This window comes from Rhinoraja longicauda, chromosome 9, assembly GCF_053455715.1.
Source record: "Rhinoraja longicauda isolate Sanriku21f chromosome 9, sRhiLon1.1, whole genome shotgun sequence".
NCBI classification, from domain to species: Eukaryota; Metazoa; Chordata; class Chondrichthyes; order Rajiformes; family Arhynchobatidae; genus Rhinoraja; species Rhinoraja longicauda.
The window spans coordinates 34,741,953-34,759,861 of NC_135961.1; the positions used below are offsets into that span (position 1 = coordinate 34,741,953).

At 43.5% G+C, this 17,909-nt stretch overlaps 1 protein-coding gene across 3 annotated transcripts in view; it reads left to right on the forward strand.

Moving 5' to 3' along the window:
* Positions 1 to 17,909, forward strand: part of prkd3 (protein kinase D3) — a 255,173-nt gene that overhangs the window by 190,068 nt on the left and 47,196 nt on the right. For all 3 annotated transcript variants that reach the window (XM_078405083.1, XM_078405085.1, XM_078405084.1), the window contains exon 11: positions 7,682 to 7,759. In XM_078405083.1, the coding sequence (XP_078261209.1) occupies positions 7,682 to 7,759 (78 nt within the window). The remainder of the gene's footprint in view (positions 1 to 7,681; positions 7,760 to 17,909) is intronic.

Genomic DNA, 17,909 nt, shown 5'->3' on the forward strand with positions numbered 1-17,909 from the left:
AAGTATTATTGGTAATCAGGACCATTCTCTAGTTGTTGATCTGATGGTACAATTGGGGCAATCAGAATCCCATTCCTGACTTCGGAAAGAAAAATCTATTTCTTTTAGTAATATTAGAGAATGGCAAGATAGAAGAATTGGAGAAGAGATCATGCTACTACAGGAGGTTAGGAATTAAAGTCTCTTGCTGGGGCAAATTAGATAAATACTTTAATTTTTGGTGAGAGATAGTGAAATGCTCACTTGGTTTTGAAGAGAATGTATTGAATTCCATTCTCCACCACAAGTATCTCCAATAAATATAAAATAAGACTTCTCGTATAAGAAAATAACTGCAGATGCTGGTACAAATCGATTTATTCACAAAATGCTGGAGTAACTCAGCAGGTCAGGCAGCATCTCGGGAGAGAAGGAATGGGTGACGTTTCGGGTCGAGACCCTTCTTCAGACTGATGTCGGGGGTGGGACAAAGGAAGGATATAGGTGGAGACAGGAAGATAGAGGGAGATCTGGGAAGGAGGAGGGGAAGGGAGGGACAGAGGAGCTATCTGAAGTTGCTTCTCTGTTCTTTGCATGTTGTCTATCTGTCATATATTCGTGTTCAGGAAAAAAAAAGTCATTTAACAAAAACTAAAAGAATTCCAAATCTCCCTCTAGGATTTCCAGCAATTCTGTTATTGTTGAAGACTTGACTTATCAAATCTTTGCTTTGAACACTCACTGCTCCAATGGACAAATCAAAACTAGTGGCTCAGAAATTTCTAGCGAACATTTTATAAACTAGAACAGAACAGGAGGATACATAGAGTGCTGGAATAACTCAGCGGGTCAGACAGCATCTCTGGAGAAAATGGATAGGTGACGTTTCAGGTCAGGACCCTTCTTTAGACTAACAAAGTGTTGGGGCAACTCAACTGATCAGGAAATACCGTGGGAGGAAATGTAGGAATGGACAGGAGACATTTTAGGTCGGGAACCTTCTTCGGTTTGAACAAGAATTTCATCCCGAAACCTCACCTGGCATCAGTTTGAAGAAAGGTCACGACCCAAACCGTTGCCTGTCCATTCCCGCCACTGATGCTGCCTGACCTACTGAGTTCCTTTAGCACTTTGTGTTTTGCTCAAGATTCCAACATCTGCAGTTCCTTGTCTATTCATTTTATAAACTTGCATTATTTTGTACTGTCTACTTATTTTAATACACTATTAAAGAGGATGGCATAATGGTCTATGAATGCATCAAGTATTTAACTATGAGAATAACCAATGTCATTTGTCCAGCATGATTCATTTTACATTAGGCTTTCGACTTACTGTGTGGAAACAGGCCTTTCGTCCCACCCCATCCTTGCCGACTAGCGATCACCCCGTACACTAGCACTCCTACACACCAGGGACAATTTACAATTTACAGAAGCCAATTAACCTACAAACCTGTATATCTTTGGAATGTGGGAGGAAACTGGAACACCTGGAGAAAATCCACGGGGTCACAGGGAGAACGTATAAACTCCGTGCAGACAGTACCCATAGTCAGGATCAAACCAGGCTCTCTGGTGCTGAACGGCAGCATCTCTACCACTGTGCCGCCCATTGATAACACTTCTGAACTGTGGGACTGATGGGTTAATGAACACAGCTGGTAGAGCTGCTGCTTCACACTGCCAGAGACAGACCCCGGTTCCATCCTGACCTTGGGTCCTTGGTCCATGGTATTTGCATGTTCTCCCTGTGACCGCGTGGTTTCCTCCCACATCCCAAAGATGTGCAGGTTTGTAGGTTAATTGGCCTCTGTAAATTGCCCCTGGTTTGTAGGGAGCGGATGCAAAAGTGGGAAAGGGCCTAGTGTGGACAGGTGACTCAGTGGTACCTTTCAGTCAACAATCAATTAATCAATCAAACAGTCCTCCAAGGAGTGGAAATTCCTAACTTTGATGATTCTGTTGGAGTAGAATGAGTAATTAACACATTTTATTATTTGAGTGTATTTTTCGTCCCAATATTAGCGAAGAAAATTTTAAGATTTTTATTATTGCCATTGAGGTACAGAAAGGTTTCTCATGTGTCTGATCTGTAACTATGTCCTCCAGACTTTTATTTTCCATGGCTTAACTCTGACATCCTTCACCTTGATAAAATATTTCATCTGAAAAAAATAGCAAATTTGAAATGAGTTTCACTTTGGTCACTTGATCAATGTGCAGTGTTAACTTTTTCACCTCTTTTATTCGATGCATTTTCTTTTCAGGATGAAGAAAGTATGTGCGTCCTGAACTTATGCAAAACCCCATCTCTTATAATTTGTGGAAGCCTTTCCAGTCTTTCTCAAAGGCATTAACTGTGATATTCAAATAAACCCCTTACACTTCTCATAGTCGGCACAGTGATGCAGAGACCTGGGTTTCATGGAGTTTGTCAAGGAGTTTGTAGTTTTCCCTGTGACCGTGTGGGTTTTCCCCAGGTGCTCCGGTTTCCTCCCACACTCCAAAGACGTACAGGTTTGTAGATTAATTGGCTTCGGTAAAAATTGTAAATTGTCCCTGGTGTGTAGGATAGTGTGGTTTGCGTGGACTCGGTGGGCCGAAGGGCGTGTTTCTGCGCTGTATCTCTAAACTGAACTGAACTAAACTTATAATTTGTAGAGGGCTTTTCAGTCTTCCTGAAAGACATTAACTGCGTTATTTAAATAGACACCTTACATTTGTCACAGGCACAGAGTCATACAGCATGGATGCAGGCCCTTCTGCCCAACTCGTTCATACTGACCAAGGTGCTTGCCGGGGCTAGATTCATTTCCCTGTGGTTGGCCCAGATCCCTCTAAATCTAGAATATCTATGTACCTATCCAAGTGTCTTTCAAATGTCATAATTGTACCTGCCTCTATCACTTCCTCTGGCAGCTTGTTCCACACACACGCCTTCTCTGTGTGAAAATATCCCTTTCAGGATCCGTTTAAATCTTACCTTAAACCTCGCTTTAGATCTCCCTACCCTGGCAAAAAGACTAACCATTCACCATCTTTGTCCCTCATGATTTTACATATGTCTGTAAGGTTACCCTCAGCCTCCTTTGCTCCAGGGAAGATGCTCCCAGCCTAACCAGTCTCTCCTTATAACTTAAGCATTCCTCTCCTGGCAACATCCGTCCCAATCTTTTCTGCACGCTGTCTAGCTTACTCACATCTTTCTTTTAATTTGCTGACCAGAACTGTACACAATCCTCTAAGTGTGCCATCATTTTGCAGTTCTAACGAGCCCCAACAGATGAAGGCAGGCACACCAAATGCCCTCGTCACCACCATGTCTAACTGCCATAAATATCGACTACACTCACTAAAAGATAAAAAGCCATGGCCAGCAGCACTGACAAATCCCACAAGGAGTTTTGTATGGGATGGTCAGTACAGGAGTCAGGGGTATCGAGAGAAGGCAGGAGAATGGGGTTGGGAGGGAAAGACAGATCAGCCATCATTAAATGGCAGAGTAGACCTGATGGCCGAATGACCTAATTCTCCTCCTATAACCTATGATATGTAATTGATAGAGAAGAAAAATATCAGCCAAAAAAGAAAGACATATTTTCACTGTTTTCTTTGTTCATTTGTGTCACCGTAGAAAGGAAAGGCAGTGGTATTCTGTACTAAATTTTACACACTTAAACCCATGTAATTTGGGTAACAGCATCTCTGATTTCCTGTTTACCTTTTTGATTGCAAACATAAATAAAAGAATAGACCATGGAATATGGAACATAGAACAGCATAAGAACAGGCCCTTTGGCCTACAATGTCCGTGCCGAACAAGAGGCCAAGAACAACTCTTATCTACCTGTGCATAATCCATATCCATCCATTGCCTGCATATCCACGTGCTTATCCAAATCTTGTTCATTTCCCCATCTGTAACCCCCAATCCTTCCCTTCCCATGTTACCTGGAGTCATCATACTCCCCTACCTGATCGAATCTGCCCACCATCACCTCCTTTATCTGGTTCCACCCATCACCCACCAGCCTTGGTGTCAACGCTCCCTCCTTCCCCACCATAGAGTCATACAACGTGGAACCAGGCCCTTCAGCCCTACTTGCCCATGTTGATCAACATGCCCCATCCACACTAATCCCACCTGTCAGCGTTTGGCCCATATCCCTCTAAAACCGTCCTATCCATGTACTTGTCTAAATGTTTCTTAAACCGTGAGAGTACCTGCCTCAACTACCTCCTCTGGCAGCTCGATCCATACACTCACCACTCTTTGTGTAATAAAAAAGGTTGCCCCTCAGGTTCCTGTTAAATCCCCCCCCAACCAACCAGGCACTATTTATCCATGACATCATTCCTCTGCGATCTTCCCGTCCCACAGATCACCTGACAGCCTCTATCTCACCCCTCCCTCCCTCCCTCCCACTCTCACTATACACTGGCCATCCTTCCTCTACATTCAGTCCTTATGCAAGGTATTGACTTAAAACTCCACCATCTATTTGCTTCCACAGATGCTGCTCAACCCGTTGACCACTTCCAGCAGTTTGATTTTTTTTAAAACAAATTTTCAATTTCTGTGTTCTGAATCCCTGTGGCAACCTCAACTCATTTTTGATCAGCACACCACTTTGGTGCTTGCCATCAGCTTACATTGTCTACTGCGCGTCTTTCCATTATTATTCCTTGTTATTCTTATGAATCTCGATCGAGTTCCTCACCAAATATTTATCTAGATCTTTTGTTACGAGTTGTTAATCAAGACAGCACAGTGACACATATTTATAGTTTGGTTGAAGGAAAAGATTAAAAAAAACAATTGGGACCTGATTAGCCCAAGATTAATTGTTTGTGTACTTGTTCTTGTTCCTTGTTCATAATCTCACTCAAATAACATTGTTGTCTCTACATTACAAATTACACCCTTATCTTTTAAAGCCTCTGATACTCTGTGAGCTTTTATCACCTTGGTATTGTGTTTAGTCATATTTTCCAACTTCTGTCATCTGCCGTACCAAGGCTTCACTTGCTACTCAGCTCCTAACCTTGCCTTTTTTTTACTAACAAATCTCCATTTCAGGTCATAGGAGAAGAATGACATTCGGTCCATCGTGTCTACTCCGCCATTCAATCATAGCTAATATATATTTCCCTCTCAACCCCATTCTCCTGCCTTTTCCCCGCAACCTTTGACACCCTTACTAATTTCAAGTCTGGCTCCAGATTCCAGTTCATCAGAACAGCTTCCACCCTACTCCCCAATGTGAACTTCCAGCTTGTCGAAAGCTATCTAATGCTTCGCTGAATCCTACATATTATCCATGTTCTGGCTGATGCATCTTCCCTTTTGCACTCTTGTATCTATCTATTATACTTGGGTTGATTTGACTGTATCTATGCGTTGTATATCTGATTTGTTTGGATGGCATGTAAAACAAAGCTTTTCACTTTACCTTGATACACGTAACAGTAATAAACTTAAACCTTAAATTTAAACTAAAATGGACACAAAGTGCTAGAGAGGGTCAGGCAGCATCTCTGGAGAACATGGATAGGTGGTGATTCAGTTTGGGACCCTTCAACAGGCTGATGGTGGAGTGGGAGGGGGGTGAGAGAAGAGAGGCAGGACAAAGCATGGCAGGTGATAGGTAGACACAGGCGAGGGGGGTTTGGATAGACAGATGGTTGTAACAAAGGCCAGAGATTAAAACAGAAGGTGTGAGACAAGAGGAATGAAGAGTTGGGAACCGTGAAGGAATGTGGGTGGGGGGAAATAGGTGCAAGTTCAGGTGGGGTACGGGGAGGGAGGGGGAAGGAAGGGGGCATGTGGGGGGGAGGGGGGGAAGGTTTGTAAGGGTCACTTAAAATTGGAGAATGCGTTGTTCATTAATTAAATCTAAATTTAAACTTAAATTTAAATTAAAGCCGAACGTTCCTCTGTTTAGCTTAGTTTAGCGATATAGAGGAATCAGGATCGAACCCGGGTCAGTGGCACTGTGAGACCATTGGTGGTCATGTCTTCCGTCAATCTCTTTAAAATGCATCTCTTTTTTTCAAGTAATCTTTGCGACCTTGAATTAATATCTGCTTCTATGGCGTGGTTGCGAGTCTCTCGGGACATATTCTAGGTAAAAGGACATATATAAATTAGTCGACATTCCAAGTTCTCTTCATACCTTATATGCATTAACTTGCATTCTATTCGGTGAACTATTTCGGTGTTTGGTGAACGTTTGTAACTGTGTCAGCGCCAAATCATGGTGACATTTGTGTACTGCCGAGGTGAGGTCTGCTACATGATTTTACCAGGTTGTATGCAAAATAAAGCATTTCACTATACCTAGGAACATGTGACAATAAAGTATAATTGAATCTTGCTTCTCCCCATGCAATTTGACTGCGGTGCAATTTGACAATGGTGTCAAAGGTTGCAAAGGTGCCCCATCAGTGTTCGCATTGATTTAACTGTCGCAAACATTGGATTAGAATTACTTGTTTTCTCATTGTGAAATTGCCTTTGAGATGCATTCTAGAGCAAAGTTGGATATCCTAACGACTGCTTTGCCTTTAATGGTAGCTAGCTTACAATCTGTTGTGCAGCTGCTGCAAGTCAAAATGTCATTGTCCCATTTCTTTAGACTTTAGGGATACAGGCCCCGTCGGCCCAATGAGTTCGTGCCGACCCGCGATCCTCGTACACTAGCACTATCCTACACACTAGGGATAAATTTACAATTTTACTGAAGCCAATTAACCTACAAACATGTACATCTTTGGAGTGTGGGAAGAAATCGGAGCACCTGGAGAAAATCCACGCAATTACAGGGGGAATGAACAAACTCCATACAGACAGCATCCATAGTCAAGATCGAACCCGAGTCTCTGGCGCTGTAAGGTAGCAACTGTATCGTTGCGCCACTTTGGAACCTATGACAATAAAACGCTCTTGACTCTTAAGATTGTTCAGGTCTCTCAAGGGTTGCCGCAGCTTTCACTTTTGCCGCTGTATATTTCCGGTGCCTATTTGCTATTGGTATGGATGCCGTTTAACTTGCCCAGTCCTCCTGTTCTCAGGTACAGCTGTTGTATTTATGGAACCCCGTATAAATGAAACATGTTGATGCACTTGAGGTTACACAGCTAATCGAGAGCCTTGCTCTACAAAGTTGGTGTTGGTCATTTTCCCTTCACACATCGCAGGTTTGCAAGAAATGGTGGGAGGTTCCAAGGATCCCTTTCAAAATTACATATTAATGCGGTCTGTCCTATTTCTTGCCAATTCAGAAACCTGTGATTTTTCACAATGTTCAAAATTGTTCTGTCTGGGACAGATGACAATAAAACACCCTTGTCTTGAATCTGGTGATGGAAAAAGGATTCATTTTGAAAGCTTTAATCTTTGGGAAGTTCATAAGTTCTAGGAGCAGAATTAGGTTATTCGGCCCATTCAATCATGGCTGATCTATCTTTCCTTCTCATTCTCCTGCCTTCGTCCCATAACCCCTGACATCCATACTAATCTGTCTTGTTCTATTAAGGTACATTGTTGCAGGTATCAATGTGGAATATTTGTGTTGGCGAATATCTGGATGTAATCCGGAATGATGCCTAAAACAGGCTTGCCTTTTAAAATAAACCTGACACGTTCTTGAAATTGAATAATAGATTAATTCACAATGATTATCTGTCTCTTCTAACAGAGGAAGAGACACTACTGGAGACTGGACAGCAAGTGCCTTACACTCTTTCACAATGACACTGGAGCCAAGTATTATAAGGTGAGAGCGCACATTTACCACCAAACAGTAATGCAAATAATATTTCAGTTGATGTGAAGAATATTTTCAGCATGTCACTTGTACAAAATATGATTTTTCTTTGTCACTCGGTATTAAAGTTTGGTTGTTCTGAATTTATGTAACTGATTTGAGTCGCACATTGTCATACATGCTGAAGTGAAAATCAAAAGTGAGTAAACATCACTCAGCCGATTGGGAAGCATTTTAATAATATTGCACAGAGAAGGTTTAATGCCCAGTTGTCCTAGATTTGCTGTCTTGGTAGTTAGGGAGCTATAGTTGCCACTGGTTAGAGGTTGCCACCTGCTGCTGGGGGGGGGGGGGGGGGGGGGGGAGGGTGTGTGTGTGTGTGTGTGTGTGTGATACTTTATTATTACATTTGGCATGTTACGGTGAAATTCTTTGTGTGTGCCAGTGTGTGTGTGTGCACTTTGAGTGTAAGTGTGAATGCAGTGGAAGTAGATTGGGTTTGTCTGTGGAGCTTTGACTCACATTTCCTGGTAGAAAGCATACTGTCAGGTTACATCACAGCTTGGGCTCTGCCCAAGACCACAAGAAATTGCAGAGTTGTGAATGTAACTCAGTCCATCATACAGATCAGACTCCCCGCCATTGATTCCATCTACACTGCACATTGCCTTGAGAAAAGCAGCCAACATACTGAAAGATGTCCCACCCCAGTCATTTCTCCTTTTTCCTGCTCCTATCGGGCAGAAGATACAGAAGCTTGAAAGCAAGTACCATCACACTCGGGAACAGCTTTTTCCATTCTGTTATCAGACTTCTGCACAGTCCTTCCATCAGCTAGGGTACTGTCTGATCCATCTCTACCACATTGTGGGCATTAGACTTTGTCTAAGGAACTATTATGCTGCAATGCTGAGAACTGTATTCTGCACTCTGAATCTTCCCCTTGGCTCTACCTATTGTACTTGAGATTGGCTTGATAGTATTTATGTATATATATGATTTATGTATTTATGTATACTATATGTATTTGATTTGATTGGATAGCATACAAAACAAAGCTTTTTACTGTACCTCGGTACTCACGACAAAAATAAACCTAAGCCTAAACCTGTGGGACATATGAATTGGAAACGGCATGAAGTGAATGCGGTTGGTGAGTCAAACCTCAAGATGAGTCAAGAAATTCGGGAATGGGGGCAGGGGGGGATTGGACCTTTTTGTGGGGGCTGATGAAGAAATGGGCAAATAAATGTAATCTACTTGATAGCTTGTAATGTAATTGCTTTTCGGAACACAGTTATGACAGGCCACCGAGAAACATTGAAATGTGAATGATCTTATCAAGAAACTCAGTGGGTTTAGCTGAGATGGCTCAACTGAACTTTAAGTTGAGTGATTTTGATCTCGAATTGTCCTTGAGTGGGCTGCGTTATATACAGTAGGTGCATGTTGAGACAACCGTTTTGTAGGTTGAGTGACTGTGACTTTTTCACGTGGGTGCAGTTTATCTTTGGTCAGGCTGTTAGTCACCATTTGCCTCATCGGAATTTTATTTGTCTCTTCCTCTCATTGGTTTCTACTAGTTTTAATCATAGAACATAGAACAGTACAGCACATGGACAGGCCCTTCGGCCCACAATGTCTGTGCCGAGCATGATGCCACGATCAACTAATCTTCTCTGCCTGCATGTGATCCATAACCCTCCATTCCCTGCACATCCATGTGAAAGTATTTTAAATACAACTATCGTATCTGCCTTCATCACCACACTCTGGCAGTGTTGCAAGCACCCAGCACTCTGTTTGAAAAATACTTGCCTGGGACATCTCCTTTAAATTTTGCTCCACTAACCTTAAAGCCATGCCTTCTAGTCTTTGATATTTCTACATTGGGGGAAAAGACATTCTGACTGTCTACCCTATCTATGCCTCTCGAAATTTTATCGAAATTTTATCGTCCTTTGAAGTTGGTAAAAATCTGTGAAATAAAGCACTTTTCCATCAATGTGGCTGGAATTCTTGTCAAATCCACTCTGCAGGTTGGATCATCCGTGTGCCTTGTACATCCTGGTAACCGCCCATCCAAACGCTGGCCAGGCCTGGGCCTGCTTAGCTAGTTAATCACGGGGATTGTCCTAACAGTGCTGACCCATTGATTTCCTGTAATGAATGGCTTCTAACACAGTTTGAAGCATCAGAAAGTTGTAAGTGGGATAACAGCACAAGTGTGAATGGGTGATCAATGGTCGAGTGGACTTGGTGGGCTGAAGGGCCCATTTCCATGCTGTATCTCTAAACTAAACATCCAATTGGATTGGACCACTGGGTCGATGCTTTGAACTGATCCCTGGCCCAGTCTCCACTGCAGCCTACTGCAGTTAAGGGTGGTCCTCCAAATCGCGTTTAGCCTCACTCTGACAATGGAGGAGACATAGGACAGAGATGTCAGTGTGGGAATGGGAAGGAGAAATAAAATGTTTAGCAACCGGGAGATCAGGTAGGTCCAGGCGGACTGAGCGAAGGTGTTCAGCTAAACGATCGCCCAGTCTACTTTTGGTCTCACAGATGTATGTCCACATCTTGAACAATGGATACAGTAGATAATGTTGGAGGAGGTGCAAGTGAACCTCTGCCAAACCTGTAAGGACTGTCGGGGTCCCTGGACAGAGTTGAGGGGGGAGATATAGGGACAGATGTTGCATTTCCTGCAGTCGCTGGGGAAGGTACCTGGGAGGGGGTGGTTCGGGTGGGAAGAGATGAGTTAACCAGGAAGTTGCGGATGGAACATTCTCTGCGGAAGGGGGAAAGGGGTGGTTCTGCAGAAGGCGGAATGGAGTGGCTACACTGAGATGGAGGTTTTCCACAAAAGTATCAACCAACCTGCAATCAGTGGCCCCAGTGTGAAGGAGACCACAATGAGATCAACAACTGCAATGCACTAAATTGGACCAAGTAGGAAATCACAGCTTCACTGTGTTTTCCAACATTGTTTATTTTTATTTCAGGTTCCCGTCATCTGCCGTTTTTGATTTTCACCTATATGTGGATAAAAATAATTAAATCGGGGGTTACCACAAATGTAACACCTTTACTAAACTAAAATGGTTTTTCCACTTGATTTTATTGTAGCTCTGTTGCAAATTGTAAGATGGCACGTGGGCCAATGTACTCTCTAATCATTTACATTGCAGCATTTACGGGTTGCAGTATTGAGTGAGCCAGATCAGGCCAGTAATGTTCCTGGTTCAATCCATGGAGTAGCCAGACATTTCTGGGACATTTGCAGGCAGAATCTATGGTCAAGGATGAGCAGTTGTCTGGGACTCCTGCTCCCGATAGCTCTTTTACTCCTCTGCTTAATGTTGTGCATGGATGGACACAGAATGAGAGAGTGTTAGCTTTGCCTCCAACTGCTGCTATGGCTGAGGAGTCTTTGCAAAATAGAGAAGGGGAGCATTTAGCTCACTGAACCTGTGGAGCTCTGTTGAAGGAATACTCTGGTCATCCCATGCTCTGCGACATCCTCTGTATCTCTGCATTTGTTTTTTCTTCAACTGTGTTTCTAATTCTTTTTTTGAAAACCTTAATTGACTCTTTGAAATTAACTTAATGGAATAGATGGGGCATTCCTAATTTGAGGAAGAACATTCTTGCTATTGAGGGAGTGCAGCGTAGGTTCACGAGGAAAATTCCCGGGATGGCGGGACTGTCATATGATGAAAGAATGGAGTGACTGGGCATGTATTCACTGGAATTTAGGATCAGAGGGGATCTTATAGAAACATATTAAATTATTTAGGGATTGGACACGCTAGATGCAGGAAACATGTTCCTGGTGTTGGGGGAGTCCAGAACCAGGGGCCACAGTTTAAGAATAAGGGGTATTTAGAACTGAGATGACACAGAGAGTTTTCACACAGAGTTGTGAATTTTTGGAATTCTCTGCAGCAGAAGGCAGTGGAGGTCGATTCACTGGATGCATTCAAAAGAGAGTTAGATTGAGCTCTTAGGACTAGTGGAGTCAAGGGATATGGGGAGAAGGGAGGAACGGGGTACTGATTGTAGATGTTCAGCCATGATCACATTGAATGGCGGTGCTGGCTCGAAGGGCCGAATGGCCTACTCCTGCACCTATTGTCTATGTATCTATGTCACCCATTCCTTCTCTCCAGAGAACCTGCCAGTCCCGCTGAGTTAATCCAGAATTTTGTGTCTACCTGCATCCCTTGTGTAAGGCAGTTGTGACCAGCCTGATGTGATCCTGGTCTTTTCTGACCTCCAGCTCTTCAGCCCCCCCCCACCCCACCCAACCCATTGCCTACCTTCAGTCTGAAGTAAAGTCCTGATGCAAAACATCATCCATCCTTTTTCTCCAGCGATGCTGCCTGACCCGCTGAGTTACTCCAAGATGGAGTATCTGTAGAGAGTTAACAGATTTAATGATTTTTAGAGAAACTGCATGAAGGCTGGCCCTTTGACCCACTGAGTCCATGTTAGTTGGTTAGTTTAGTTTATTGTCACATGTACCGAGGTACAGTGAAAAGCTTTAGTTGCGTACTATCCAGTCAGCAAAAAAAGACAATACCTGGATACAATTGAGCCATCCACAGTATACAGATACACGATAAAGGGAATAATGTCTGATGCAAGATAAAGTCCAGTAAAGTGCAATCAAAGGTTATCCAAGGGTCTCCAATGAAGTCCGAGGGTCTCCAATAAATGGGAGGAAATTTTTAACTCTTTTGTGTTTGTATACATAAACTCGGACTACCTGTTCCTGCACTTTATTTAGATTGGACAGCTTTTTACGATCACAATGCATCACATTGCTAACACCTATCTGTTGAAGAGATAAGGAACTGCAGATGTTGGAATCTTGAGTAAAACACAAAGCGCTGGAGGAATCCAATGGGTCAGGCAGCATCTCTGGAGGGGATGGACAGGAGACGTTTAATGTCAGGACCCCACTTCAAACCTTCAGGCCTTAAATGAATAGTCATAGACATCATACAGCACAGAAACTGCCCCTTTGGCCCAACTTGCCCACACCGACCAAGATGCCTCATCAATGCCTCTGCCTGCTTTTTCCAGCTATTTCCCTCCCACTCCACAATCAGTCTGAAGAAGGGTCCCAACCTGAAACGCCACCTGTTCATTCCCCTCCACAGATGCTCCCCTTGAGTTACTCCAGCACTTTGAGCTTTACTTACCTGTTGTGTATCTGACCAGTCCACCAACCTGTGTGAATTATTTTGAAACCCCCTAACTGTTTACTACAGCTTCATGTTTTAAGGTATCAGAACATCTTGAAATTGTGCATTGTACACTCTAGATTAAGTCATTTGCACTTATTATAGAAAGTAGTCATCCCCGTTCCAACTGCTGGGGAACCCCGCAGTGAATCTAACTCCGACTTAAGAAGCAGCCAGGTTTTTTCTGAGCCTTGGCCAATTGCTTAAGAAATTTCCCTTTTTATTCAAGAGTTTCCACTTTGCTGACAGGATTGTTATTTGCCTTTTGAAAGTCCATGTACGTCCAGTCTGACCAGTCTGGAGAAGGGTCCCGACCTGAAACATCGCTTATTCATGTTCTCCGAAGATGTTGCCTGGTCAGTTGAGTTACTCCAGCACTTTGTGTCATTTTGTGTATTAACCAGCGAATGCAGTTCCTTGTGTCTCCCATCAACTTCTCTGGCTTCATTGGTTGTGCAGTGCCGCTGCCTCGCAGGTCCAGACTCCTGGGTTCAATCCTGACCTCCGGGGCGGTCTGCGTGTAGTTTTCACCTTCTTCTATGTGCTCCGGTTTCTTCCTGCATCCCAAAGATGATGGGCGAATTGGCCTGTGTAAATTGCCACCAGTGTGTAGGTGAGGGGCAGGATCTGGGGGTGGTTGATAAGAATGTGGGAAGAATAATGTAAAAAGGGATTGAAAGAACAATACAGCACAGGATCAAGTCCCTCGGTCCACAATGTCCATGCTGAACATGATGCCAAGATAAACTAATCTCCTCTGCCGACCTCTGGGTCTCTGGGTCTGCATCCCAGGGTACTTAAGGAGGTGGCTCTAGAAATAGTGGAAGCATTGGAGATCATTTTTCAATGTTCTATAGATTCAGGATCAGTTCCTGTGGATTGGAGGATAGCAAATGTTATCCCACTTTTTAAGAAAGGAGGGAGAGAGAAAACGGGTAATTATAGACCAGTTAGTCTGACATCAGTGGTGGGGAAGATGCTGGAGTCAATTATAAAAGACGAAATTGCTGAGCATTTGGATAGCAGTAACAGGATCATTCCGAGTCAGCATGGATTTATGAAGGGGAAATCATGCTTGACAAATCTACTGGAATTTTTTGAGGGTGTAACTAGGAAAATTGACGGGGAGAGTCAGTGGATGTGGTGTACCTCGACTTTCAGAAAGCCTTCGACAAGGTCCCACATAGGAGATTAGTGGGCAAAATTAGAGCACATGGTATTGGGGGTAGGGTACTGACATGGATAGAAAATTGGTTGACAGACAGAAAGCAAAGAGTGGGGATAAATGGGTCCCTTTCGGAATGGCAGGCAGTGACCAGTGGGGTACCGCAAGGTTCGGTGCTGGGACCCCAGCTATTTACGATATACATTAATGACTTGGATGAAGGGATTAAAAGTACCATTAGCAAATTTGCAGATGATACTAAGCTGGGGGGTAGTGTGAATTGTGAGGAAGATGCAATAAGGCTGCAGGGTGACTTGGACAGGTTGTGTGAGTGGGCGGATACATGGCAGATGCAGTTTAATGTAGATAAGTGTGAGGTTATTCACTTTAGAAGTAAGAATAGAAAGACAGAATATTATCTGAATGGTGTCAAGTTAGGAAGAGGGGATGTTCAACGAGATCTGGGTGTCCTAGTGCATCAGTCACTGAAAGGAAGCATGCAGGTACAGCAGGCAGTGAAGAAAGCCAATGGAATGTTGGCCTTCATAACAAGAGGAGTTGAGTATAGGAGCAAAGAGCAAAGAGGTCCTTCTACAGTTGCCTCTACCGGGCCCTAGTGAGACCGCACCTGGAGTACTGTGTGCAGTTTTGGTCTCCAAATTTGAGGAAGGATATTCTTGCTATTGAGGGCGTGCAGCGTAGGTTCACTAGGTTAATTCCCGGAATGGCGGGACTGTCGTATGTTGAAAGGCTGGAGCAATTAGGCTTGTATACACTGGAATTTAGAAGGATGAGGGGGGATCTTATTGAAACATATAAGATAATTAGGGGATTGGACACATTAGAGGCAGGAAACATGTTCCCAATGTTGGGGGAGTCCAGAACAAGGGGCCACAGTTTAAGAATAAGGGGTAGGCCATTTAGAACGGAGATGAGGAAGAACTTTTTCAGTCAGAGAGTGGTGAAGGTGTGGAATTCTCTGCCTCAGAAGGCAGTGGAGGCCAGTTCGTTGGATGCTTTCAAGAGAGAGCTGGATAGAGCTCTTAAGGATAGCGGAGTGAGGGGGTATGGGGAGAAGGCAGGAACGGGGTACTGATTTAGAGTGATCAGCCATGATCGCATTGAATGGCGGTGCTGGCTGGTAGGGCTGAATGGCCTACTCCTGCACCTATTGTCTATTGTCTATTGACACATGGCCCATATCTCTCCCTTCTCTGTATGTCCTTGTGCCTTTCTCAAAGCCTCTTCAGGTCACTTTCATTTCTGTTTCCATCACCACACCTGGCAACATGTTCCAGGCACCCAACACTCTCTGTGTTAAAAAAAAATACTTGCCCCTTACATCTCCTTTAAACTTCGGCATTCTCATCTTAAAGCTATGCCCTCTAGTATTTGAAATTTCCACTGAGAGGGAAAAAAAACATCTACCCTAACTATCCCTGTCATAAATGTATATACTTCTATCTGGTCTCTCTTCAACCACTGATGTTCTGGACAAAACAATACAGGTTTGCCCAACCTTTCCTTGTAGATATTACCCCACCTAATTCAGTCAGCATTCTGGTAGACCTCATCTGCACCCTCTCCAAAGCCTCCACATCCTTCCTGATATGGGGCGACCAGAACTGCACACAATACTCCAAATGTGGCCTGGCCAAGGTCTGCTGCTTCATGACTTCCTGATGTATGGTTCGTGTAAATGGTCAGCGTGGACCCATTGGGCCGAAGGGCCTGTTTCTGTGCCATACCCCTATGACTCCATGACTCTATAAACCCTCCACCTCATCCATAAAACATGACTTGCACCATCATTTTCTAAATTTACATGTGAAGATGGACCCTGAGGCTTTGAAGTAGTGTCCCAATTTGTGTTGCTGTTGTCAGGGTGATTATGAATGGATTTGAGAGATGTTTGACAGGGAGACAAGAGTTATCATCTGAGTCATTACGATACAAAAAAACATAACCCTGTTGCCACTACTAATGGAAGTGAACTATGATTTTAAAATCGCAACTTCTCGTCAAAGTGGAGCATGTTGCCAGCACATTAATTGTTCAAAGGTTTCAAAGGTTTTTAATTGTCACATGTACCAATTAAGGTACAAGTGATATGCAAATTACCATATAGCCATACTAAAAAAAAAGCAACAAGACCCACAACTACATAAAAGTTAACATAAAGATCCACCACAGCGGACTCCCCACGTTTCTCACTGTGATGGAAGGCAATAAAGTCCAATCCTCTTCCTCTTGTTCATTGATTTACAGTAAAGAAGTGCTTTTCTGCTGATGTGTAGTTTGCCCAGGGTTCAGATGGCACTCAGCCACACCAGGGCTGAGGTTGGAACAGATTGATAAAAAGGGAAGTATTAAGAAAAACAATATCATGTTCCAGTAATGCCAACGAATGTGCTGACAAATCCTTCAGAGTTTTTCTTAATTTAATTCCTGCTTTAAAAATGGCTATCCCACCTATGCCTAATTATGATTAAAAGCGATGGGAATAACGCTACTTTCATCATCTCAAACAAACTGGGTATCTTTAGCGGCATTCCTAGAGCCATGGATATTGATTTCTCTAACTTCAAGTAACCCTTGCATTCTCTCTCTCACCCTCCCCCACCCTAGCCGGCTTGTTAATTTCACCATTTGTATCCTTTCGTTATCACCTTATCCCCAGCCAAAAATGGCCCATTATGGGCTCCACCTTTCTTGAGTCAGCGATGCAGGCTGTGCTTTGTTCTGTACCTTGTCTGCACATCAGTCTGAAGTCTTAAACATTGGGATAGTTCCAGCCTCAACTACCTCCTCTGGCAGCTTGTTCCATACATCCACAACACTTTGTGTGAAAAAGTTATCCCTCAGATACCTATTAAATCCTTTCCCCTTTACCTTGAACCTATGTCCTCTGATCCCCGATTCCCCTACTCTGGGCAAGAGATTCTGTGCATCTGCCCGATCTATTCCTCTCATGATTTTGTACACCTCTATAAGATCACCCCATATCCTCCTGCGATCCAAGGAATAGAGACCCAGCCTACTCAACCTCTCCCGAAAGCTCACACCCTCTAGTCCCGGTAACATGCTCATAAATCTTCTCTGAACCCTTTCAAACTTGACAATATCTTTCCTATAATATGGTGCCCAGAACTGAACACAATACTCTAAATGTGGTCTAACCAACTGCAACATGACCTCCCAACTTCTATAGTCAATAATCTGACTGATGGCCAATGTGCCAAAAGCCTTTTTGACCACCTTATCTACCTACGACTTGACCTTCAAGGAACCATGCACCTGCACTCCTAGATCCCTCTGCTCTACAACACTCTGCAGATGCCTACCATTCACAGTGTACGTCCTGCTCCTGTTAGACTTCCCAAAATGTAACACCTCACATTTCTTTGTATTAAATTCCATCAATCATTCCTCAGCCCACCTAGCCAATCGAACCAGATCCTGCTGCAATCTTTCACAACCATCTTCACTATCTGCAAAACCATCCACTTTTGTATCATCAGCAAACTTGCTAATCTTGCCCTGGATTTTCTCATCCAAATCATTGATGTAGATGACAAACAGTAACAGGCCCAGCACCGAACCGTGAGGCACACCACTGGTCACAGGCTTCCAGTCAGAGGAGCAATCTTCCACCATCACCCTCTGCTTCCTTCCATGAAGCCAATTTGCTATCCCATGGATAACTGAATGGATAAGCTATCTCTTGGATTCCATGTGATTT